Consider the following 15,850-nt stretch of genomic DNA (forward strand, 5'->3'; position numbering starts at 1 on the left):
ATGCTCTCTAATAAAATGATATTTTATCTCAATGTGCTTGGTTCTTGAGTGCAAAACAGGATTTTTTGAAATGTTTATAGCACTCATGTTATCACAAAATAAGGGAATACTATTGATTTTTAATTTGTAATCTTCCAATTGTGTTTTTAACCAAATTAATTGAGAGCAACATGCAAATGCGGATATGTATTCAGCTTCAGCTGTGGATAAAGCCACTGTGGCTTGCTTCTTGCTTGACCACATGTTGAGTGAGCTTCCAAGGAAGCAACACATGCCCGATGTGCTCCGTCTATCCACTCTATCTCCCGCATAATCTGCATCACAAAATCCTACTGCACAAAATTCATCAGATTTAGGATACCACAAGCCATAATCACAAGTTCCCTTAATGTATCTAATGATGCGTTTAACAGCCGTAAGATGGGATTCTTTTGGGTGAGATTGAAATCTTGAGCATATACCCACACTTTGAATAATATCCGGTCTAGAGGAGGTAAGGTACATGAGTGAACCTATCATTCCTCTATACCTTGTTTCTTCCACATCTTGGCCATCATAATCCTTTTCAAGTTTTGTGTTAGGATGCATTGGTGTACCCATTGATTTGGAATTTTCTAGGCCAAACTTTTTGATAAGTTCTTTTGCATATTTTCCTTGGTGAATAAAGGTACCACTAGGAGTTTGTTTAATTTGGTGGCCAAAAAAGAAAGTAAGCTCTCCCATTAAACTCATCTCAAACTCACTAGTCATGAGTTTTCCAAACTCTTCACACAAGGATACATTGGCCGATCCAAATACAATATCATCAACATAAACTTGAACAAGGAGTATATCATCATTAGATGTTTTAATAAATAAAGTAGTGTCGGTGGTACCCCTTTGAAAATGATTTTCCAATAAGAAGGCACTAAGCCTTTCATACCAAGCTCTTGGAGCTTGTCTAAGACCATAAAGAGCCTTAGATAGTTTAAAAACATGATTTGGAAATTCTTTATCTTCAAAACCGGGGGGTTGTGCCACATACACTTCTCTATCAATAAAACCATTAAGGAAAGCACATTTAACATCCATTTGAAATATTTTGAAACCTTTATGGGCAGCATAGGCAAGAAGCAACCTAATTGCTTCCATTCTAGCTACCGGAGCAAAAGACTCATCAAAATCTATACCCTCTTCTTGATCGTAACCTTGGGCCACTAATCTAGCCTTGTTACGAACAACTTGTCCATCCTCACCAAGTTTATTTTTAAATACCCACTTAGTACCCGTAACTTTCTTACCATCCGGATGAGGTACTAGTGTCCAAACCTCATTCTTGTCAAATTGAACAAGCTCCTCTTGCATGGCCTTGACCCAAGATGGATCTTCAAGAGCTTGTTTGACATTATTGGGCTCCATTTGTGACAAGAAGGCAAAATTGTTTGGTTCGGATTGTCTTTTGGTGGTGGATCTTGTTGATACGCCTTGAGAGGGATCACCAATGATAAAGTCATGAGGATAACCCCTCATAGATTTCCATTCTCTAGGCTTTCAGACAAGGGTTGAGCTTTGATGAACTTCTGGTTGTCTCACTGTTTCAGTTTCTCGTGCCTGCTCAGGAGACAAAATGGAAATGTCTCCTCCAACCTGACGAGACAAAACTGGGCTGACAGATTCCTCATGTTGAGCAGATTTGGGATTTTCTTTACTTGTTCCAGCCTCATCTCCATCTGAATCATTATCTATCACAACACTGGGAATTAAGTTAGAATCACAAAAAGTAATGTGTATGGATTCCTCTATGGTTCTATGCTCTTTGAAATAAATTCTATAGGCCTTGCTTGTGGTGGAATATCCAACAAACATTCCTTCATAGGATTTTGGATCAAACTTTCCAAGGTTTTCTTTATTGTTAAGCACAAAGCATTTGCATCCAAAAATATGAAAGTACTTAAGATTTGGAGGGGTTCCTTTCCATAGCTCATAAGGGGTTTTCTTCAACCATTTTCTAATGATTGTCCTATTCAAAATGTAGCAAGCTGTATTCACAGCTTCAGCCCATAAAAATTTAGGAATCTCATTCTCACAAAGCATGGCCCTAGTCATCTCTTGAAGGCTTCTATTCCTTCTCTCAACTACCCCATTTTGTTGAGGTGTTCTAGGGCATGAAAAGTTATGAGAAATTCCTAAGTCATCACAAAATTTTTCACAATCTTGATTTTCAAATTCTTTTTTGTGATCACTTCTCAAATGAGCAATTCTTAAATCCTTTTCATTTTGAATTTTCTTGCAAAGAGTTGAAAATGCATGAAAGGCATCATTTTTATGAGCAAGGAAAAGTACCCAACCAAATCTAGAGTAATCATCTACCACTACAAGACCATAGTGTTTACCTCCTAAACTTTGAGTTCTTGTTGGTCCAAAAAGATCAATATGTAACATCTCTAATGGCCTTTTGGTTGAGATTCCATCTTTAGGTTCAAAAGAGGATTTTACTTGTTTGCCCAATTGACAAGCATCACAAGTAAGATCCTTATCAAATTTGATGTTTGGAATTCCTCTAACCAGATTTTTCTTAACTAGCTTAGAAATTTGGTACATGCTTGCATGACCCAACTTTCTATGCCATAGCCACTTTTCAGATTCAAGAGATGTAAAGCATGTTACATTTTATTCTTTTAGGTCCTCAAGAGTCAATCCATACACAATATTGCATCTTTTAGCTTCAAATAAAATATCCCCTATTTTCTCACAAACAACTAAACAAACAAACTTCCTAAAAATAACCTCAAAGCCTAAATCACATAGTTGACTAACACTAAGTAAATTATGTTTCAAGCCATTCACAAGAAGAACATCATTTATACAAGAAGAAAAGTTTTTACCAACTTTTCCAACAGCCACTATTTTTCCTTTCGCATCATCACCAAAAGTGACAAGTCCTCCATCATATTCATCAAGCTTTATGAAGAAGGTTGTCTTTCTGGGCATATGCCTAGAGCATCCGCTGTCCATATACCACATATTTTCTTTCCGTTTGGATGCTAGGCACACCTACTAAACAAGCTTAAGTGACCTTAGGTATCCAAATTTTCTTGGATCCTTTCACGTTAAACCATCTCTTATGTCCTAAGCCATTGTAATCAAAAACAACTTTACAAACTTTATCACCAATCATTCTTTCACCAAAGAAACATTGAATAGGAAATTGTCCATTTCGATTGCATAGCCTACAAAATCTTGGAGTTGCTGTTTTGTTAAAGTAGGTGTGGTTAAAGGTGGTCTATCATAAGATGAAGATCTTCAGTGTTAGGGTTATGAAAGACTACCTGATCTATGTGATCTGCCATGAGACAAGGTTGTGACTTGGTTTCGGATTCCTCATCATCATCATCCGAGTCATTTTCCAAATCTTCCCATGAAGCCATCAGTCCCTTCTTCTTTCCTTTTTTCGGCTTCTCCTCCTTCTTCAACTTGGGACAATTGATGAGCGGATATTTTATACGCTTTTTGGGGTTAATTTCATATAGTTTTTAGTGTATTTTAGTTAGTTTTTAGTTTATTTTCAGTAGTTTCTAGGCAAAATTCATATTTCTGGACTTTACTATGATTTTGTGTGTTTTTCTATGATTTCAGGTATTTTCTGGCTGAAATTGAGGGAGCTGAGCAAAAATCTGATTCAGGCTGAAAAAGGACTGCTGATGTTGTTGGATTCTGACCTCCCAGCACTCAAAGTAGATTTTCTGGAGCTACAGAACTCCAAATGGCGTGCTTTCAATTGCGTTGGAAAGTAGACATCCAGGGCTTTCCAGCAATATATAATAGTTTATACTTTGCTCAAGGATAGACGACATAAACTGGCGTTCAACGCCAGTTCCATGTTGCTGTCTGGCGTCCAGCGCCAGAAACAAGTTACAAGTTGGAGTTCAACGCCAGAAAAGGATCCAAAGCTGGTGTTGAACACCCAAAACAGCCCTATGCACGTGATTAGCTTAAGTCTCAGCCCCAGCACACACCAAGTGGGCCCCAGAAGTGGATTTCTGCACCATCTATCATAGTTTGTTCATTTTCTGTAAACCTAGGTTACTAATTTAGTATTTAAACAACTTTTAGAGGTTTATTTCGCATCTCATGACATTTTAGATCTGAACTTTGTACCTTTTGACGGCATGAGTCTCTAAACTCCATTGTTGGGGGTGAGGAGCTCTGCTGTGTCTCGATGAATTAATGCAAGTATTTCTGTTTTCCATTCAAACATGCATGTTCCTATCTAAGATATCCATTCGCACTTCAATATGAATGTGATGAACGTGACAATCATCATCATTCCTCCACGAACGCGTGCCTGACAACCACTTACGTTCCACCATAGAATGAATGAATATCTCTTAGATCTCTTAATCAGAATCTTCGTGGTATAAGTTAGATTGATGGCAACATTCAAGAGAATCCGGAAAGTCTAAACCTTGTCTGTGGTATTCCGAGTAGGATTCAGGGATTGAATGACTGTGACGAGCTTCAAACTCGCGAGTGCTGGGCGTAGTGACAGACGCAAAAGGATTGTAAATCCTATTCCGGTACGATTGAGAACCTGCAGATGATTAGCCGTGCGGTGACAGGGCATCTGGACCCTTTTCACTGGAAGGATGGATGGTAGCCATTGACAACGGTGATCCACCAACATACAGCTTGCCATAGGAGGACGTGCATACGTGAATCAGAAAATAGAGAAAAGCAGAATTTCAGAAGACAAAGCATCTCCAAAACTCCAACATATTCTCCATCATTGCATACAAGTATAATTTGTGTTCTGCCCTTTTATTCCTTGCAATCAAATTTGATAAGTGAATTATTTTATTATTTTCCTGACTAAGAGTTACAAGATAACCATAGATTGCTTCAAACCAACAATCTCCGTGGGATCGACCCTTACTCACGTAAGGTATTACTTGGACGACCCAGTGCACTTGCTGGTTAGTGGTACGAGTTGTAAAAAGTGTGATTCACAATTCGTGCACCAACAATCAGATTTGAAATGCCCCAATTCCTTGCAGTTATAACAGGTTACTTTGCTGAGGTCTTTCTTCATTTTCCTTGAGCTGCTGCCTTTGCTTTTGAGTTTCACCATTTTCCTGAATTTTTTGGCAAACAAAACAAACTCATTTTCAGAAGAGTTATCACTGGATTCATCATCCAGAGGGTTAGTCACAGAAGAAAAAGCTATTCCTTTCTTTTTTGGATCCCTTTTTAAATAAGTATTTTCAAAAGCAAGAAGGTTTCCTCTCAAATTATCACATGTCATGGAATCTAAACTACTGCTCTCAGAAATAATTAAAGCTTTTGTTTCCCACTCTTTTGTGAGACATCTCAGCACTCTTCTCACAAGCACAGAATCAGGATATGTAATTCCCAGAGCATTTAAGCCAACAATGATGATGTTGAAACGTTCAAACATCTCATCAATAGATTCTCCTTCCTTCATTGCAAACATTTCATACTCTCTGTTCAACATATCTGTCCGAGTCTTCTTTACAATGGAGGTTCCTTCATGAGTGATTTGCAATTTGTCCCAGATTTCCTTTGCCGTTGTGCATCGTGATACCCGCCGGTATTCCTCAAAGCTGATAGCACAATTGAGCAGGTTTACAGCCTTGGCATTTAGCTCCACCTTCTTCCTATCTTCTTCAGTCCACCTTGCTTCTGGCTTAAGAGAGACTACTCCTTCAGCACTGGTGGTAGTTGGAAATTGAGGACCATCCAGAATGATCTTCCAGAGTCTGTAGTCTACTGCTTGCACAAAGATTTTCATTCTCTCTTTCCAATAGGTATAGTTTTTCCCATTGAAAAGAGGCGGTCTGTTGCTTGACTGCCCTTCTGTAAGGTTGTAGGACACCAGATTAGAGCCACTGCTTTCTGCCATATGGATCTTTTCTCCAAGCTGCAAAGCTTGATCTCTTTGAGACCAAGCTCTGATACCAATTGATGGTTTCAGTGGCTAAGAGAAGGGGGGGTTAAATCTTAGCCCCCTTTTTGCTTTGTAACACTTGCTGGCCTTTGAAATAACTTCTAGGAGACTTCTGGATTTTTGTCTCGTCCCAAGCCACGAGACTTTTATTTTTATCTCGTCAGTTGGCACGAGACTTTTCTTTTTGTCTCCTCACTTAGCACGAGATGATTTTTAGTTTTAGCCTTTGTGCAGTAGAAACAGAAATAATAGAGTGGAGAAGAGAGAAAATTACACCCAGATATATCCTGGTTCGGCTGCTAAGTGCAGTGCAGCCTACATCCAGTCTCCATCACAACCATGATGGAATTTCACTATAATCTTCCAGATTACAGACTGTAAAGTGCTAACCCAACTTACAAAGGAATTCCCACAGAATCATGAAACACAACATAGATGAACAAAGGAACTCTAAGACATCTATGGCTTTTTTTTTTCTTTTAATTTTGCACTCTCTGCCTTTTTCCGCTCTATGGCTTTTTCATACAAACCTCACTGTTTGCCTTTTTCCATGAGACTCAAGACATGACAAAATTAAACAGAAAAATACTAAACAGAATACATTGAAGGAGAAGAAAAACTGCTAGCTTAGGTAGCTCTGAGACTTCTGTGCCTTGCACTCTCAAATCTTACTCCTTGCTTCAAACAGTGGTTGTTCACTCTTTTTATACAAGAGGGAAGCCTCCACACTTGAAGCCAAAACCTAAGCTTAACTTCTTTTCCTTTACACATAACCGGTTCGGCCATACAGAGAGAGAAGAGATAACCATGCAAAACCCAACATGCAATTACCTCTAGTCCATCCTTGATCATCACTCTTCATCAATCCGGGCTCTCCATCCTTGGCTTGCTCTCCAAGATAGATTTCTGGCCCTTGATGCTTCATGATGATAATGGCTTCATCTGCTTCAATCTCTGCCTCTTCCATCACTTCGCCACTCTAGCTACTTCCTGTGGTGGTTGAGCAGAATCAAAGACAAGTCATGCCTCCAAGAATCTCACCTTGCTGGCCGAATCTTCTTCCTTTTTTGAGCATGAAGAGCTCGAGATTACCTCACCAAATGTAACCATATTTGGTGAAAATCTCAGCCACAGCATGCTTTTATTTTGGTATGTTTTCTTGCCATCATTGTGATGGTCTTGTAGCTTGCTCTTTCTTCACTTCGGTAGCTCCATGTAGCTTCCATGGCATCCATTGTTTTCTGTGTAATAACCGAAGAAGAGTAGCAAATAGAGAGAGAAGAGAGAAATTTGAAAAGCATTGAATTGGGAAAGAGAATGAGATTAAATGAAATGATTATTTCCTTGCTGAGTAGCGTGTAGCCATAAGTGCTACAATCAAATCAAGTGTCTTGTTTTCTCTCTCATAGTTCCCATGCAATAAATGACAATGTAATGAATTTTGGAATCCATCACATGGTGAAATGCTTGGATCCGTTGGAAGCAATTTTGCTTTCTTTTTTCTATTGGTTTCGGATCATGCATGAGGAACTCTCATCACACATAAAATTGGGCTTAGTTGCAACAATCATTTAATTTGGCCCAATTAATAACATTTGCTTTCCTGATGAATATTTTTCGGATCATGCATTGAGCAAATAGGAAAGCATTCATTTTGGGCTTGTAGCAATAATAACTCAATCTGGCCCATGAAGCACAATAGACAATTCAGCCATATTAAACCAAAGCTGAATATAATTGGGCTTGCATCAAATTTTTGTTTTTGGCCCAATCAAAATCTGTATCACAAAAGTTATTAGTTAACATATGTGTAATGAAAATCAAATTAATAATTTTGTAATTAATTATTTCAATAATGTTTGTTCATCATCAAAATTAAATTAGAGTTTTCCAAACTCATCATTAGTATTTGATCTAACAAAAAGAGAGATATCAGATTTTTTATTATGAAAATTAAATTTATATAAAGTGATTGTCAAGGTCTTAAACCATGCTCTAGGAGCTTGTTTAAGACCATTGAGCTTACAAACAAGATTGTTGTTTTTGTGACAATATCCTTGAGGTTGCACCATGTAGATATCTTCATCAAGCTTTCCATTTAAGAAAGCATTGTCAAAATGGAACTATCTTAGAGGCCAACTTAGAGAAATAGCTATGGTGAAAATGACACGTACAGTGGTTGATTTGACACTAGGACTATAAATTTGTTCATAGATCACACCTTCAACTTGATGAAAGCATTTATCGACAAGCGAGCCTTGTAGCGAATAATATCTCCTTGTGCATTTCAACTAAGCTCCATGTTTTGCACTTCATTAGAGCTTTATATTCATTGTCCATGGCCTTTTCCCAATGAGGAAAGGGTGAATGCTTGCTCAATTTTCTTAGGTATATTGTGGACAAGATCTAAATTTTGTGTACAAGAGCTTTTGATATTGAGTTTCCTAATTTAGATTGTGTTATCATGAGATGTTGATTCTGTGTTGGTAAAGGAGGTGAACAAATTTCAATTCTAGATATAGGAATTCATGGTGGAGTTGTTGAATTTAATAGAGAGATGTGATGCGTGCTGCTCAAGTCAACAGAAGTAGAGGAATGAGATGAAGTTGTGAAATCTGATGTATGATTCGTAGGCAAAGGAGTAGGCTCTGGACTTCTTAGTAGACAATGTGGAGGAGGTGAAGGATTTGATTGAATCTGAAAAGATGAAGATTCACAGGGAGCAGTGAAAATGGTAATAGAAGAATGACAAGAAAAAATTAGTTCATAAAAAATGACATGTCTGGCTAAATATATCTTACTATTCTTTGCTATACACTTATATCCCTTATGATTAGAATAATATAAGGAATATGCATTGCTCAGACTTATAATCAAACTTTACCTTATTATATAGCCTCAAGAACGGGTAGAAATCACATCCAAATACCTTGAAGAAATGGTAATCAGGAAATTGATTGAAAAGAACTTCAAAGGGACTTTTATTTTTAAGAACTTGTGTTGGTAACTTATTAATGATATAAACGGCACTTAAGAAAGAATCTTCCAGAACATCATTGGCAAGGAAACTGTTGCTAACAGAGAAAGACATATCTTTGTGAAATGGTGATACTTTCTCTCAACACTTCCTTGTTATGATGAGTGTATGGACATGATTGTTTGTGAAAAATACCTTCAGATGCAAGAAAAGAGGTGAAAGCTTTATATAGAAACTCCATGCCCTTATTAGTTTGAATTGACCTCAATTTAAAACATATTTGCTTTTCTATTGACGGTTGTCAATGGCCTAGAGAAGGGAGTTAAATCTAGGACTGCTTTTTAAACTTGCCACTAAAACTGATTTGAAATAGAGATTCTGTAGTTTCTGATAAATGATTATGCAGGAGACAATTTGATTTTATTTCACAACATCACAATAGAAAATAGAGTAGAGAAGAGAAGCTTGCACTATCATATATCCTGGTTCAGCCACTTAGTAGAAGAATTGAAAGATGCTTTATTCATATTGTTACGAGCAAAAGAAGAATTAACAGAAAAAGGTCTATAAACTCTAAGATTGTCAAATGTATAAATGCCATGTCTAGTCTCGCCTTGTAGGAGAAGCTCCTTGGAGTCCTGATCACGGATTGCAACAAAGTCGGGCCAAAATTCAAAGAAAACATGGTTATCAGCTACACATTTTGAAACACTCACTAGATTTTGAGGAATATGAAGTAAGTTATTCGATCTAAAAGTAATATGTGCATGATTATCATCATAAAGAATGGAAAACCTGAACTAACAATTGGGATACTTGTATCATTTCCCACAAAGAATTGATCTGTAATAGAATTGCTTGGGCTTGAAGTAAAAAGATTCGATGATCATGAGTAATGTGGTGCCTAACACCTGAATCAGGAAACCATAATTCCTCACTAACTGAAGATGGAGTAGAAATATATGCTTTAGGTTGGGGGAGGAAAAAGTTGTGAATTTCCAAAAGAAATCTAGAATTGTAGTGCTGTGTTCATCGAATTAGGTTAAAAAGAAGGATCAAAACGATAATAGCATTTCCATACCACATGTCTAGTTCTTCCATAGAGTTAACAAATAGTTCTGTTATTTTCATAGCCAAAACGGCCACCACGTCCATGCATGAATTTAAAATTTTTAGAAGATTGAGCAAGATAAGTAACAGCCATGCTTGTATCAGGTCTTTTTAATCGATTTAACATATCATCAAAGGCAATGAGAAAAGATTCAGCCTCAATGATCTTAATAGATCCCATCTTGGAAACATCATACTCCTCAGATAAGCCATGTATATGATCATCTTCATGAATTCATATCCCAAACAAAGAGAGAATCAACATAAGTGCGAATTGTAGCCAAATATTCCTTGACAATACCAGTTTCCTTGCAATATTTTTCAATAGTATTACATACTTCATGGAATGTATAATAGTGAATTACCTTATTTTTGAAAGTGGCAGTCATAGATGCCACAATCTATGTAGAAAGAGTGAGATTTTGCATACGCTATGTCTTGAAAGATTCTGATTCTTCATCAGTTGCATACACTAATAAAATTTAGTGCTATTTAGATGATTTTTCATCTCAAGACTTTAAATTGTGAGTAACGCTTGATACCTCCATGTGAAGGAATTATCCTCATTCAGTTTGTTCGCAATAGGTGAGAAAGATTTTTTGTTTAATAAATCAGATATAGCAGAACTTTAGAAGGTTCAATGCATAGAAAAAAACAAAAAGGAGTCTGAAAGAGTTGAGAGAGAATAAAAAAACTGAATTGCTATGTTATTATTGAATTCATCATTGTTACTTGCAAGCTAAGACAACCACACGTATATATAGCAGCAACTCTTAGCAAGAGAGCATATACAACTAAGATTATTTTTGACTAACTGACAGACTTTATACAAAGCAATCCAATCCAATGTACCTTTAAAAGTACTAACAAATCCAATATACAACTAAGATTATTTAAAATTCAATAAAAGTACTTTTATTTTTTTAAGAAGTACTAACAAGCAATCCAATCGGACACTTGGAAATCCATGATCTTCTACTGTCCACAGAATTATATTCCAGGTTGCCACATCTGACATCCCACTTAGAATCTGAATGTCTACCACCTTTCCACTTCGTAAGAATGCAAAGCGATGCTTCCTTTCTGCAGTGATTGTCTTTCAAGTGTATTTGGAAAGACCATATCTCTTCATTGATCCACTCTATTTCTCTCTCGGCATGTTTGATTTTGGTTTCTACTGCACGCTTTTTCTTCCTCATCTCCATTAACTCATCACATATAAACTATTTAAAGCAAAATTAAAGGAGACATGCGCGAAAATGTAAGCCATTGGGACTAGAAATGAAACGTTACACTGCATTACTTATATTTAAGCCGTTTTTTTCTTCCCTTTCTTTCTATTTTGTACTTTTATAATTAATTGCTAAATGCTTCCTTATTTTTATTATGATTTTTCTTTTTTTCTTGGAACTAAATAAAAGAAACAAGGAAAACAACAAAATCTTATTATTTAATGGTTCTTTTGGAAGAATTTAAAACTAATAAAGAAAAGAGTAGGTTTGGTTAATAAAAAATGTTATGTACACACTCAAAATTAGTTACTAAATCGGTTATTATGTATTTATGTATATAAATACATATATTGTTTAACTTATTTTTAATGTATATTTTATATTTCAACGTATATTTTATATGAGTAGCTGATTTTTTGTATACACATTACATGATTGAAATAATAATATAATATATATACTAAAGACACGAATTTTGTTTTTAATACATACATAACAAATACAACAACAAAAGTTAAATTTTTGTATTTTTCATAAAATTTCAATTACCAATGTTAATATATATTCTTATAACATGTTAACTAAAGTCCAAACAAAATGAAAAGCCAAAACATTTTGATTAAAAATGTTGAAAGCATTAAAATGAAAGTAGAAATAGAATAATATATGAAACAAGGAAATAGCAGGACTTAATGTAGGGTATGTGAAATTCTAACCTTGACTTGGTTTTTCAAACATTCTCTTAAGTCACATGTGATATCCTTTTCCACTTTTTTCAACTGTTGAAGTAGTGTGTCATAATTCTGATTGTAAGGATAGTAGCTGTAGCGATATGTCCATTGTATCTGAAATAACTAAAAAGGTTTGTAGAAACTATATAAATGTTTACATTATTATAAGTAGGGTTAAATCAGGCTGCCTCTTATGGAGTTAGACCTGTCCTGTTTTAGATTTGTTCTACTTATAAATAAAAATTTGTGGAGGAATGCTAGAAGGTCATCACATATATTTATTATTTTTGGCTATTATTTAGTCATCAATGATTAAAGAAAAAAGGACAAATAGGTCATTGGCTTTTTGTCTCGCAGACATTTTTATCTCTCACTATTTGAAAATACTTTTAAGTATCTCATCTCCTTAAAAGTTGGACAGATTAGTCTCTCCATACAAATGCCTCTGTCAGACCCAACTTTTAAGGAAGGACTAATCTGTCCAACTTTAAGGAGGTGAGAGACTTAAAAGTATTTTCAAATGGTCAGAGACAAAAATGTTTGCAGGACAAAAGGTTAGGGACCTATTTGTTATTTTTTCATGATTAAAAGTATGAGATATCGTATATTGTTGAATTACTAAACTAAAGAAATTAAACTAAATGAATTGAGTTGATGACTAAATGATGAACAAAGATAATAAATTCTGATGACTTCTTAACATTTCTCTTTTAAAATAGTATATTAAACATCTAATTATTTATCTATCAAATCTCTTTAATAAGTATATCAAACCTTTTTATTTGTATCTCATATTTAATTTTTAATTCAATATAAATTTTTTGTATGTTAACAAACTTATTAGCAGGTTTTAGGTCATTTCCGACAAGTTAAAATTTTTGAAAATCATGGACTCAAATATCTAAAATTTCTCTAACAAACCACTGTAAATTATATATGATGAGTTCTATGCAGATATGATTATAAACGTTATGCTGGATATGAAAATTGGATGAAACTTAAAAAGCGTACCTAAAATCAATGTCACACTATTTTAATAATTTGACATCACTTATTAATTTTATTATAATTTTGTTTTTTTGCTTTGTAAATTAAAAAGTGTTGCCAAATAATAAAAATTGTGACCTAAAATTTTGCTACACTTTTAAGTATCGTCAAAATTACCATCAATACCATCGTTATAATCATAGCCACCATGGACTGTACTCTCTATATATATTAGATAAAAGAATAGAAATATTTTAGTCTTAGATAAATTAAACTAACAAACTTACATGCAAAAGTTAATATGGTTATCATTATGGATAAAAAAAAGTTAATTTATGTAGTTTGAATTTTATAAATAAATATTTATTTGGGCTTAAATAAACTTTTAAAATAACCATTTATTTAAAATCCAAGGGATTGATGATGCCAATGTTACTTTATATAAAATAAAACAAAAGCTATAAGAAGAGTTCTGAAATTACAATTTCTCTAAGTTCTGTCAAATGTGAAGTTGAAGTAGTAGTGTCTGATTCTCTCAGCTGCTGCTGGTTCACATTTATCTTCCTTAGGACTGAATTTTCTTGAGCCAAATTTTTGCTTGTGTGTAGCATCTTCAATGTCAACTAAAGTCATCACAATTCACAAATATATATATCATTGACATTCTATCTTGTAGCAAGAAGATGATAAAATATCAAATGAGTTCTTTTAATTAGGAAGACATACAAGTTCTTTCCCTCTGCGTTTTATTTCAAATGACAGCAGATCTAGTGCTTGATACAGTTGAGTCAAGATCTTCTTTTTCTCTTCAATACTTCCATTAATACTGTTCAAGTAATATGTTTTCAGATTATTCATCCTTTGAACCAACTTTTCCCTACCAAACTGCAAGAAGAAATTCCTAACAAGTTAAGGTTGTGTCATATCATATTATATTATTGCTTTTTCTGATATCATATATTCAGTGATGGATTTTGAAAATTTTGATAGTAGAAGACAAAACATATATCATATGCCAATAATTAATATTAACATAATAGAAACAGATGAATAGTGAATACCATCATCATATATTATCCAAAAAATTTCTAAATTTTAGTGGAGCCAGTTACCCACAAGTTCACACAAAGATCCGTCCCTTATCATAAACATTTGTTTCTCAACAAATAAATTTACTGAAAATAATAATCCAGTACAATAATTTTGGCTATAAACAATAATATTATGCAACATATCTTAGATTGTGTTTGGTTTTAAGGACAGGACACTGAGAACAGGACAAATGGATAAAGACACAAAGATTAATACTTTTATATTTTATTTGGTGATAAACTGAATATAAGATAGAACAAATAATAAAAATTCTAATTTACCTTCATTTTATCTCTCACACAAAATTTAGAATAAAAAAATAGAATAATAAAACATATAATAAAAAATTGATAGGAATAATGAAAGAAAAAATTAAAAAATAAATTATGTTTCCATCAAGTGTTTCTGTGTTCTTTTTTATAGGAATGACAAAAAATACACTAATTCAGTGTTTCAGGACAATGTATTGTCCATGTTTAACCTGCCGAATACAATTTTGTATCTCTGCCGCTTGGATAACACTTTTTTAATATTTAATTATAATTTCAAACAGCATATTATTTATAGTAAAGAGGAATGCTAGGACGAGCAGATTTTGTAAGTTGTAATCATCAATTAGCCATCAATAGTGTATTTAATGGTGTGAGATTTCATCTAATAGTGGAGAATCACTCATTTTTCTTTTGTTGGCTAAGTGCTGGCTAAATTTTAATAAATCTGCTAGCCCCTAAACTTTCTCTATAATAAAATTGCCTAATGGAAGCAGATACAAGCGTAACTTTTTGTGAATAAAAATGCTGTTCTTAGAAGACAAATGCGTTTTATTTTTAACTTCAACTTATAACACCAATGAATCTTTTGCAATTCTTCGTATTTAATTGATATATGAAGATTAAAACAGAGTAAAGACACAAACCATATTAATTATTTCACATACCACTTTGTCTCTGATCTTTTCAGATATCCGAAAAATGTGTTCATCCTTTCTCTCAAACAACCTTAATACTTGAATAACATTGCTATCCATATCTGAATCTTTTGGCCAAATTTTGACAACACAAAATGTCATCGCTTGCTTGTATGCATGTTCCTGGTCAAACTTATTCTCTTCTTCGCGATCCATTATTCTGATATCACTACCTCTAGCCTAATAAATAATCTTCATATGAGTTAGCATATATCGTAAAAGTAAGAAGTCAAATAAATTTAATATAATAATGTACTTACTGAAAAATTTTTGGCTTCAAATTTATTCTTTGCAAAGTAAATAACTAAATACTGCAAATTAAACCAATAGAAAAGAAACTACTAACCACAAGACAGAGTTTAGTAGTTACTCTATGAATGAAAAGATATGATTAATTTTTATTATATAAGATTCTGTCCTTAGTTTGATTGAAGTTGCTATATATAATATATGGTCACTTACTCATATTCTTGCACCCCACGCTAAGAAAGTCAACGGTCTCTTATATACGTAATAAATGTTATTTGAACAACTCCATATAACACAACTCTATTTATTTATTTATTGATGATGGGGAAATGCATAATAATTATGGGTGGCAGTATTATATGTGATATGATATTAGCAAAAGATTAGGATAAACAAATAATTATTTATAATGTGAACAATCACAACATTGAAGATTTAGACTTATTGATTGCAAACTTGATTTGTTCTAATTTAATTTAATACTAATGTAATTATTTGATTTGTTCTATTATTAAAAACGACTATGTGAAAATATTTGAGTCAACTAGGATTTTGTTATAC

At 34.0% G+C, this 15,850-nt stretch overlaps 1 protein-coding gene across 4 annotated transcripts; it reads right to left on the reverse strand.

The window, feature by feature from the left end:
• Positions 10,715 to 15,450, reverse strand: LOC107634336. Of its 4 annotated transcripts, none has more exons than XM_021118515.1 (6): positions 15,387 to 15,450; positions 14,990 to 15,220; positions 13,708 to 13,866; positions 13,464 to 13,604; positions 11,980 to 12,117; positions 10,715 to 11,254 (listed from the first exon to the last, which is right to left on the reverse strand). In XM_021118515.1, exons 2-6 carry the CDS (start codon positions 15,194 to 15,196, stop codon positions 10,955 to 10,957), a joined length of 945 nt encoding a protein of 314 aa, XP_020974174.1. In that variant the 5' UTR covers positions 15,197 to 15,220; positions 15,387 to 15,450; the 3' UTR covers positions 10,715 to 10,954. The 4 variants fall into 4 exon arrangements, with proteins under 4 accessions (XP_020974174.1, XP_016193350.1, XP_020974175.1 ...); XM_016337864.2 differs by having other exon boundaries at positions 15,011 to 15,220; positions 15,301 to 15,440; XM_021118516.1 differs by having other exon boundaries at positions 11,980 to 12,108; positions 15,301 to 15,440.

This window comes from Arachis ipaensis, chromosome B03 (assembly GCF_000816755.2).
Source record: "Arachis ipaensis cultivar K30076 chromosome B03, Araip1.1, whole genome shotgun sequence".
NCBI classification, from domain to species: Eukaryota; Viridiplantae; Streptophyta; class Magnoliopsida; order Fabales; family Fabaceae; genus Arachis; species Arachis ipaensis.

What these genes read in the sequence shown, in the direction of transcription:
- LOC107634336 (XM_021118515.1), bottom strand. Translation starts at nt 15,196, where the DNA reads ATGGATCGCGAAGAAGAGAATAAGTTTGACCAGGAACATGCATACAAG. An exon ending in AACGCAGAGGGAAAGAACTT is followed by an intron (nt 13,605 to 13,707) that starts GTATGTCTTCCT and finishes TGATGACTTTAG; the next exon opens with TTGACATTGAAGATGCTACA. An exon ending in TGACAGAACTTAGAGAAATT is followed by an intron (nt 12,118 to 13,463) that starts GTAATTTCAGAA and finishes AAACCTTTTTAG; the next exon opens with TTATTTCAGATACAATGGAC.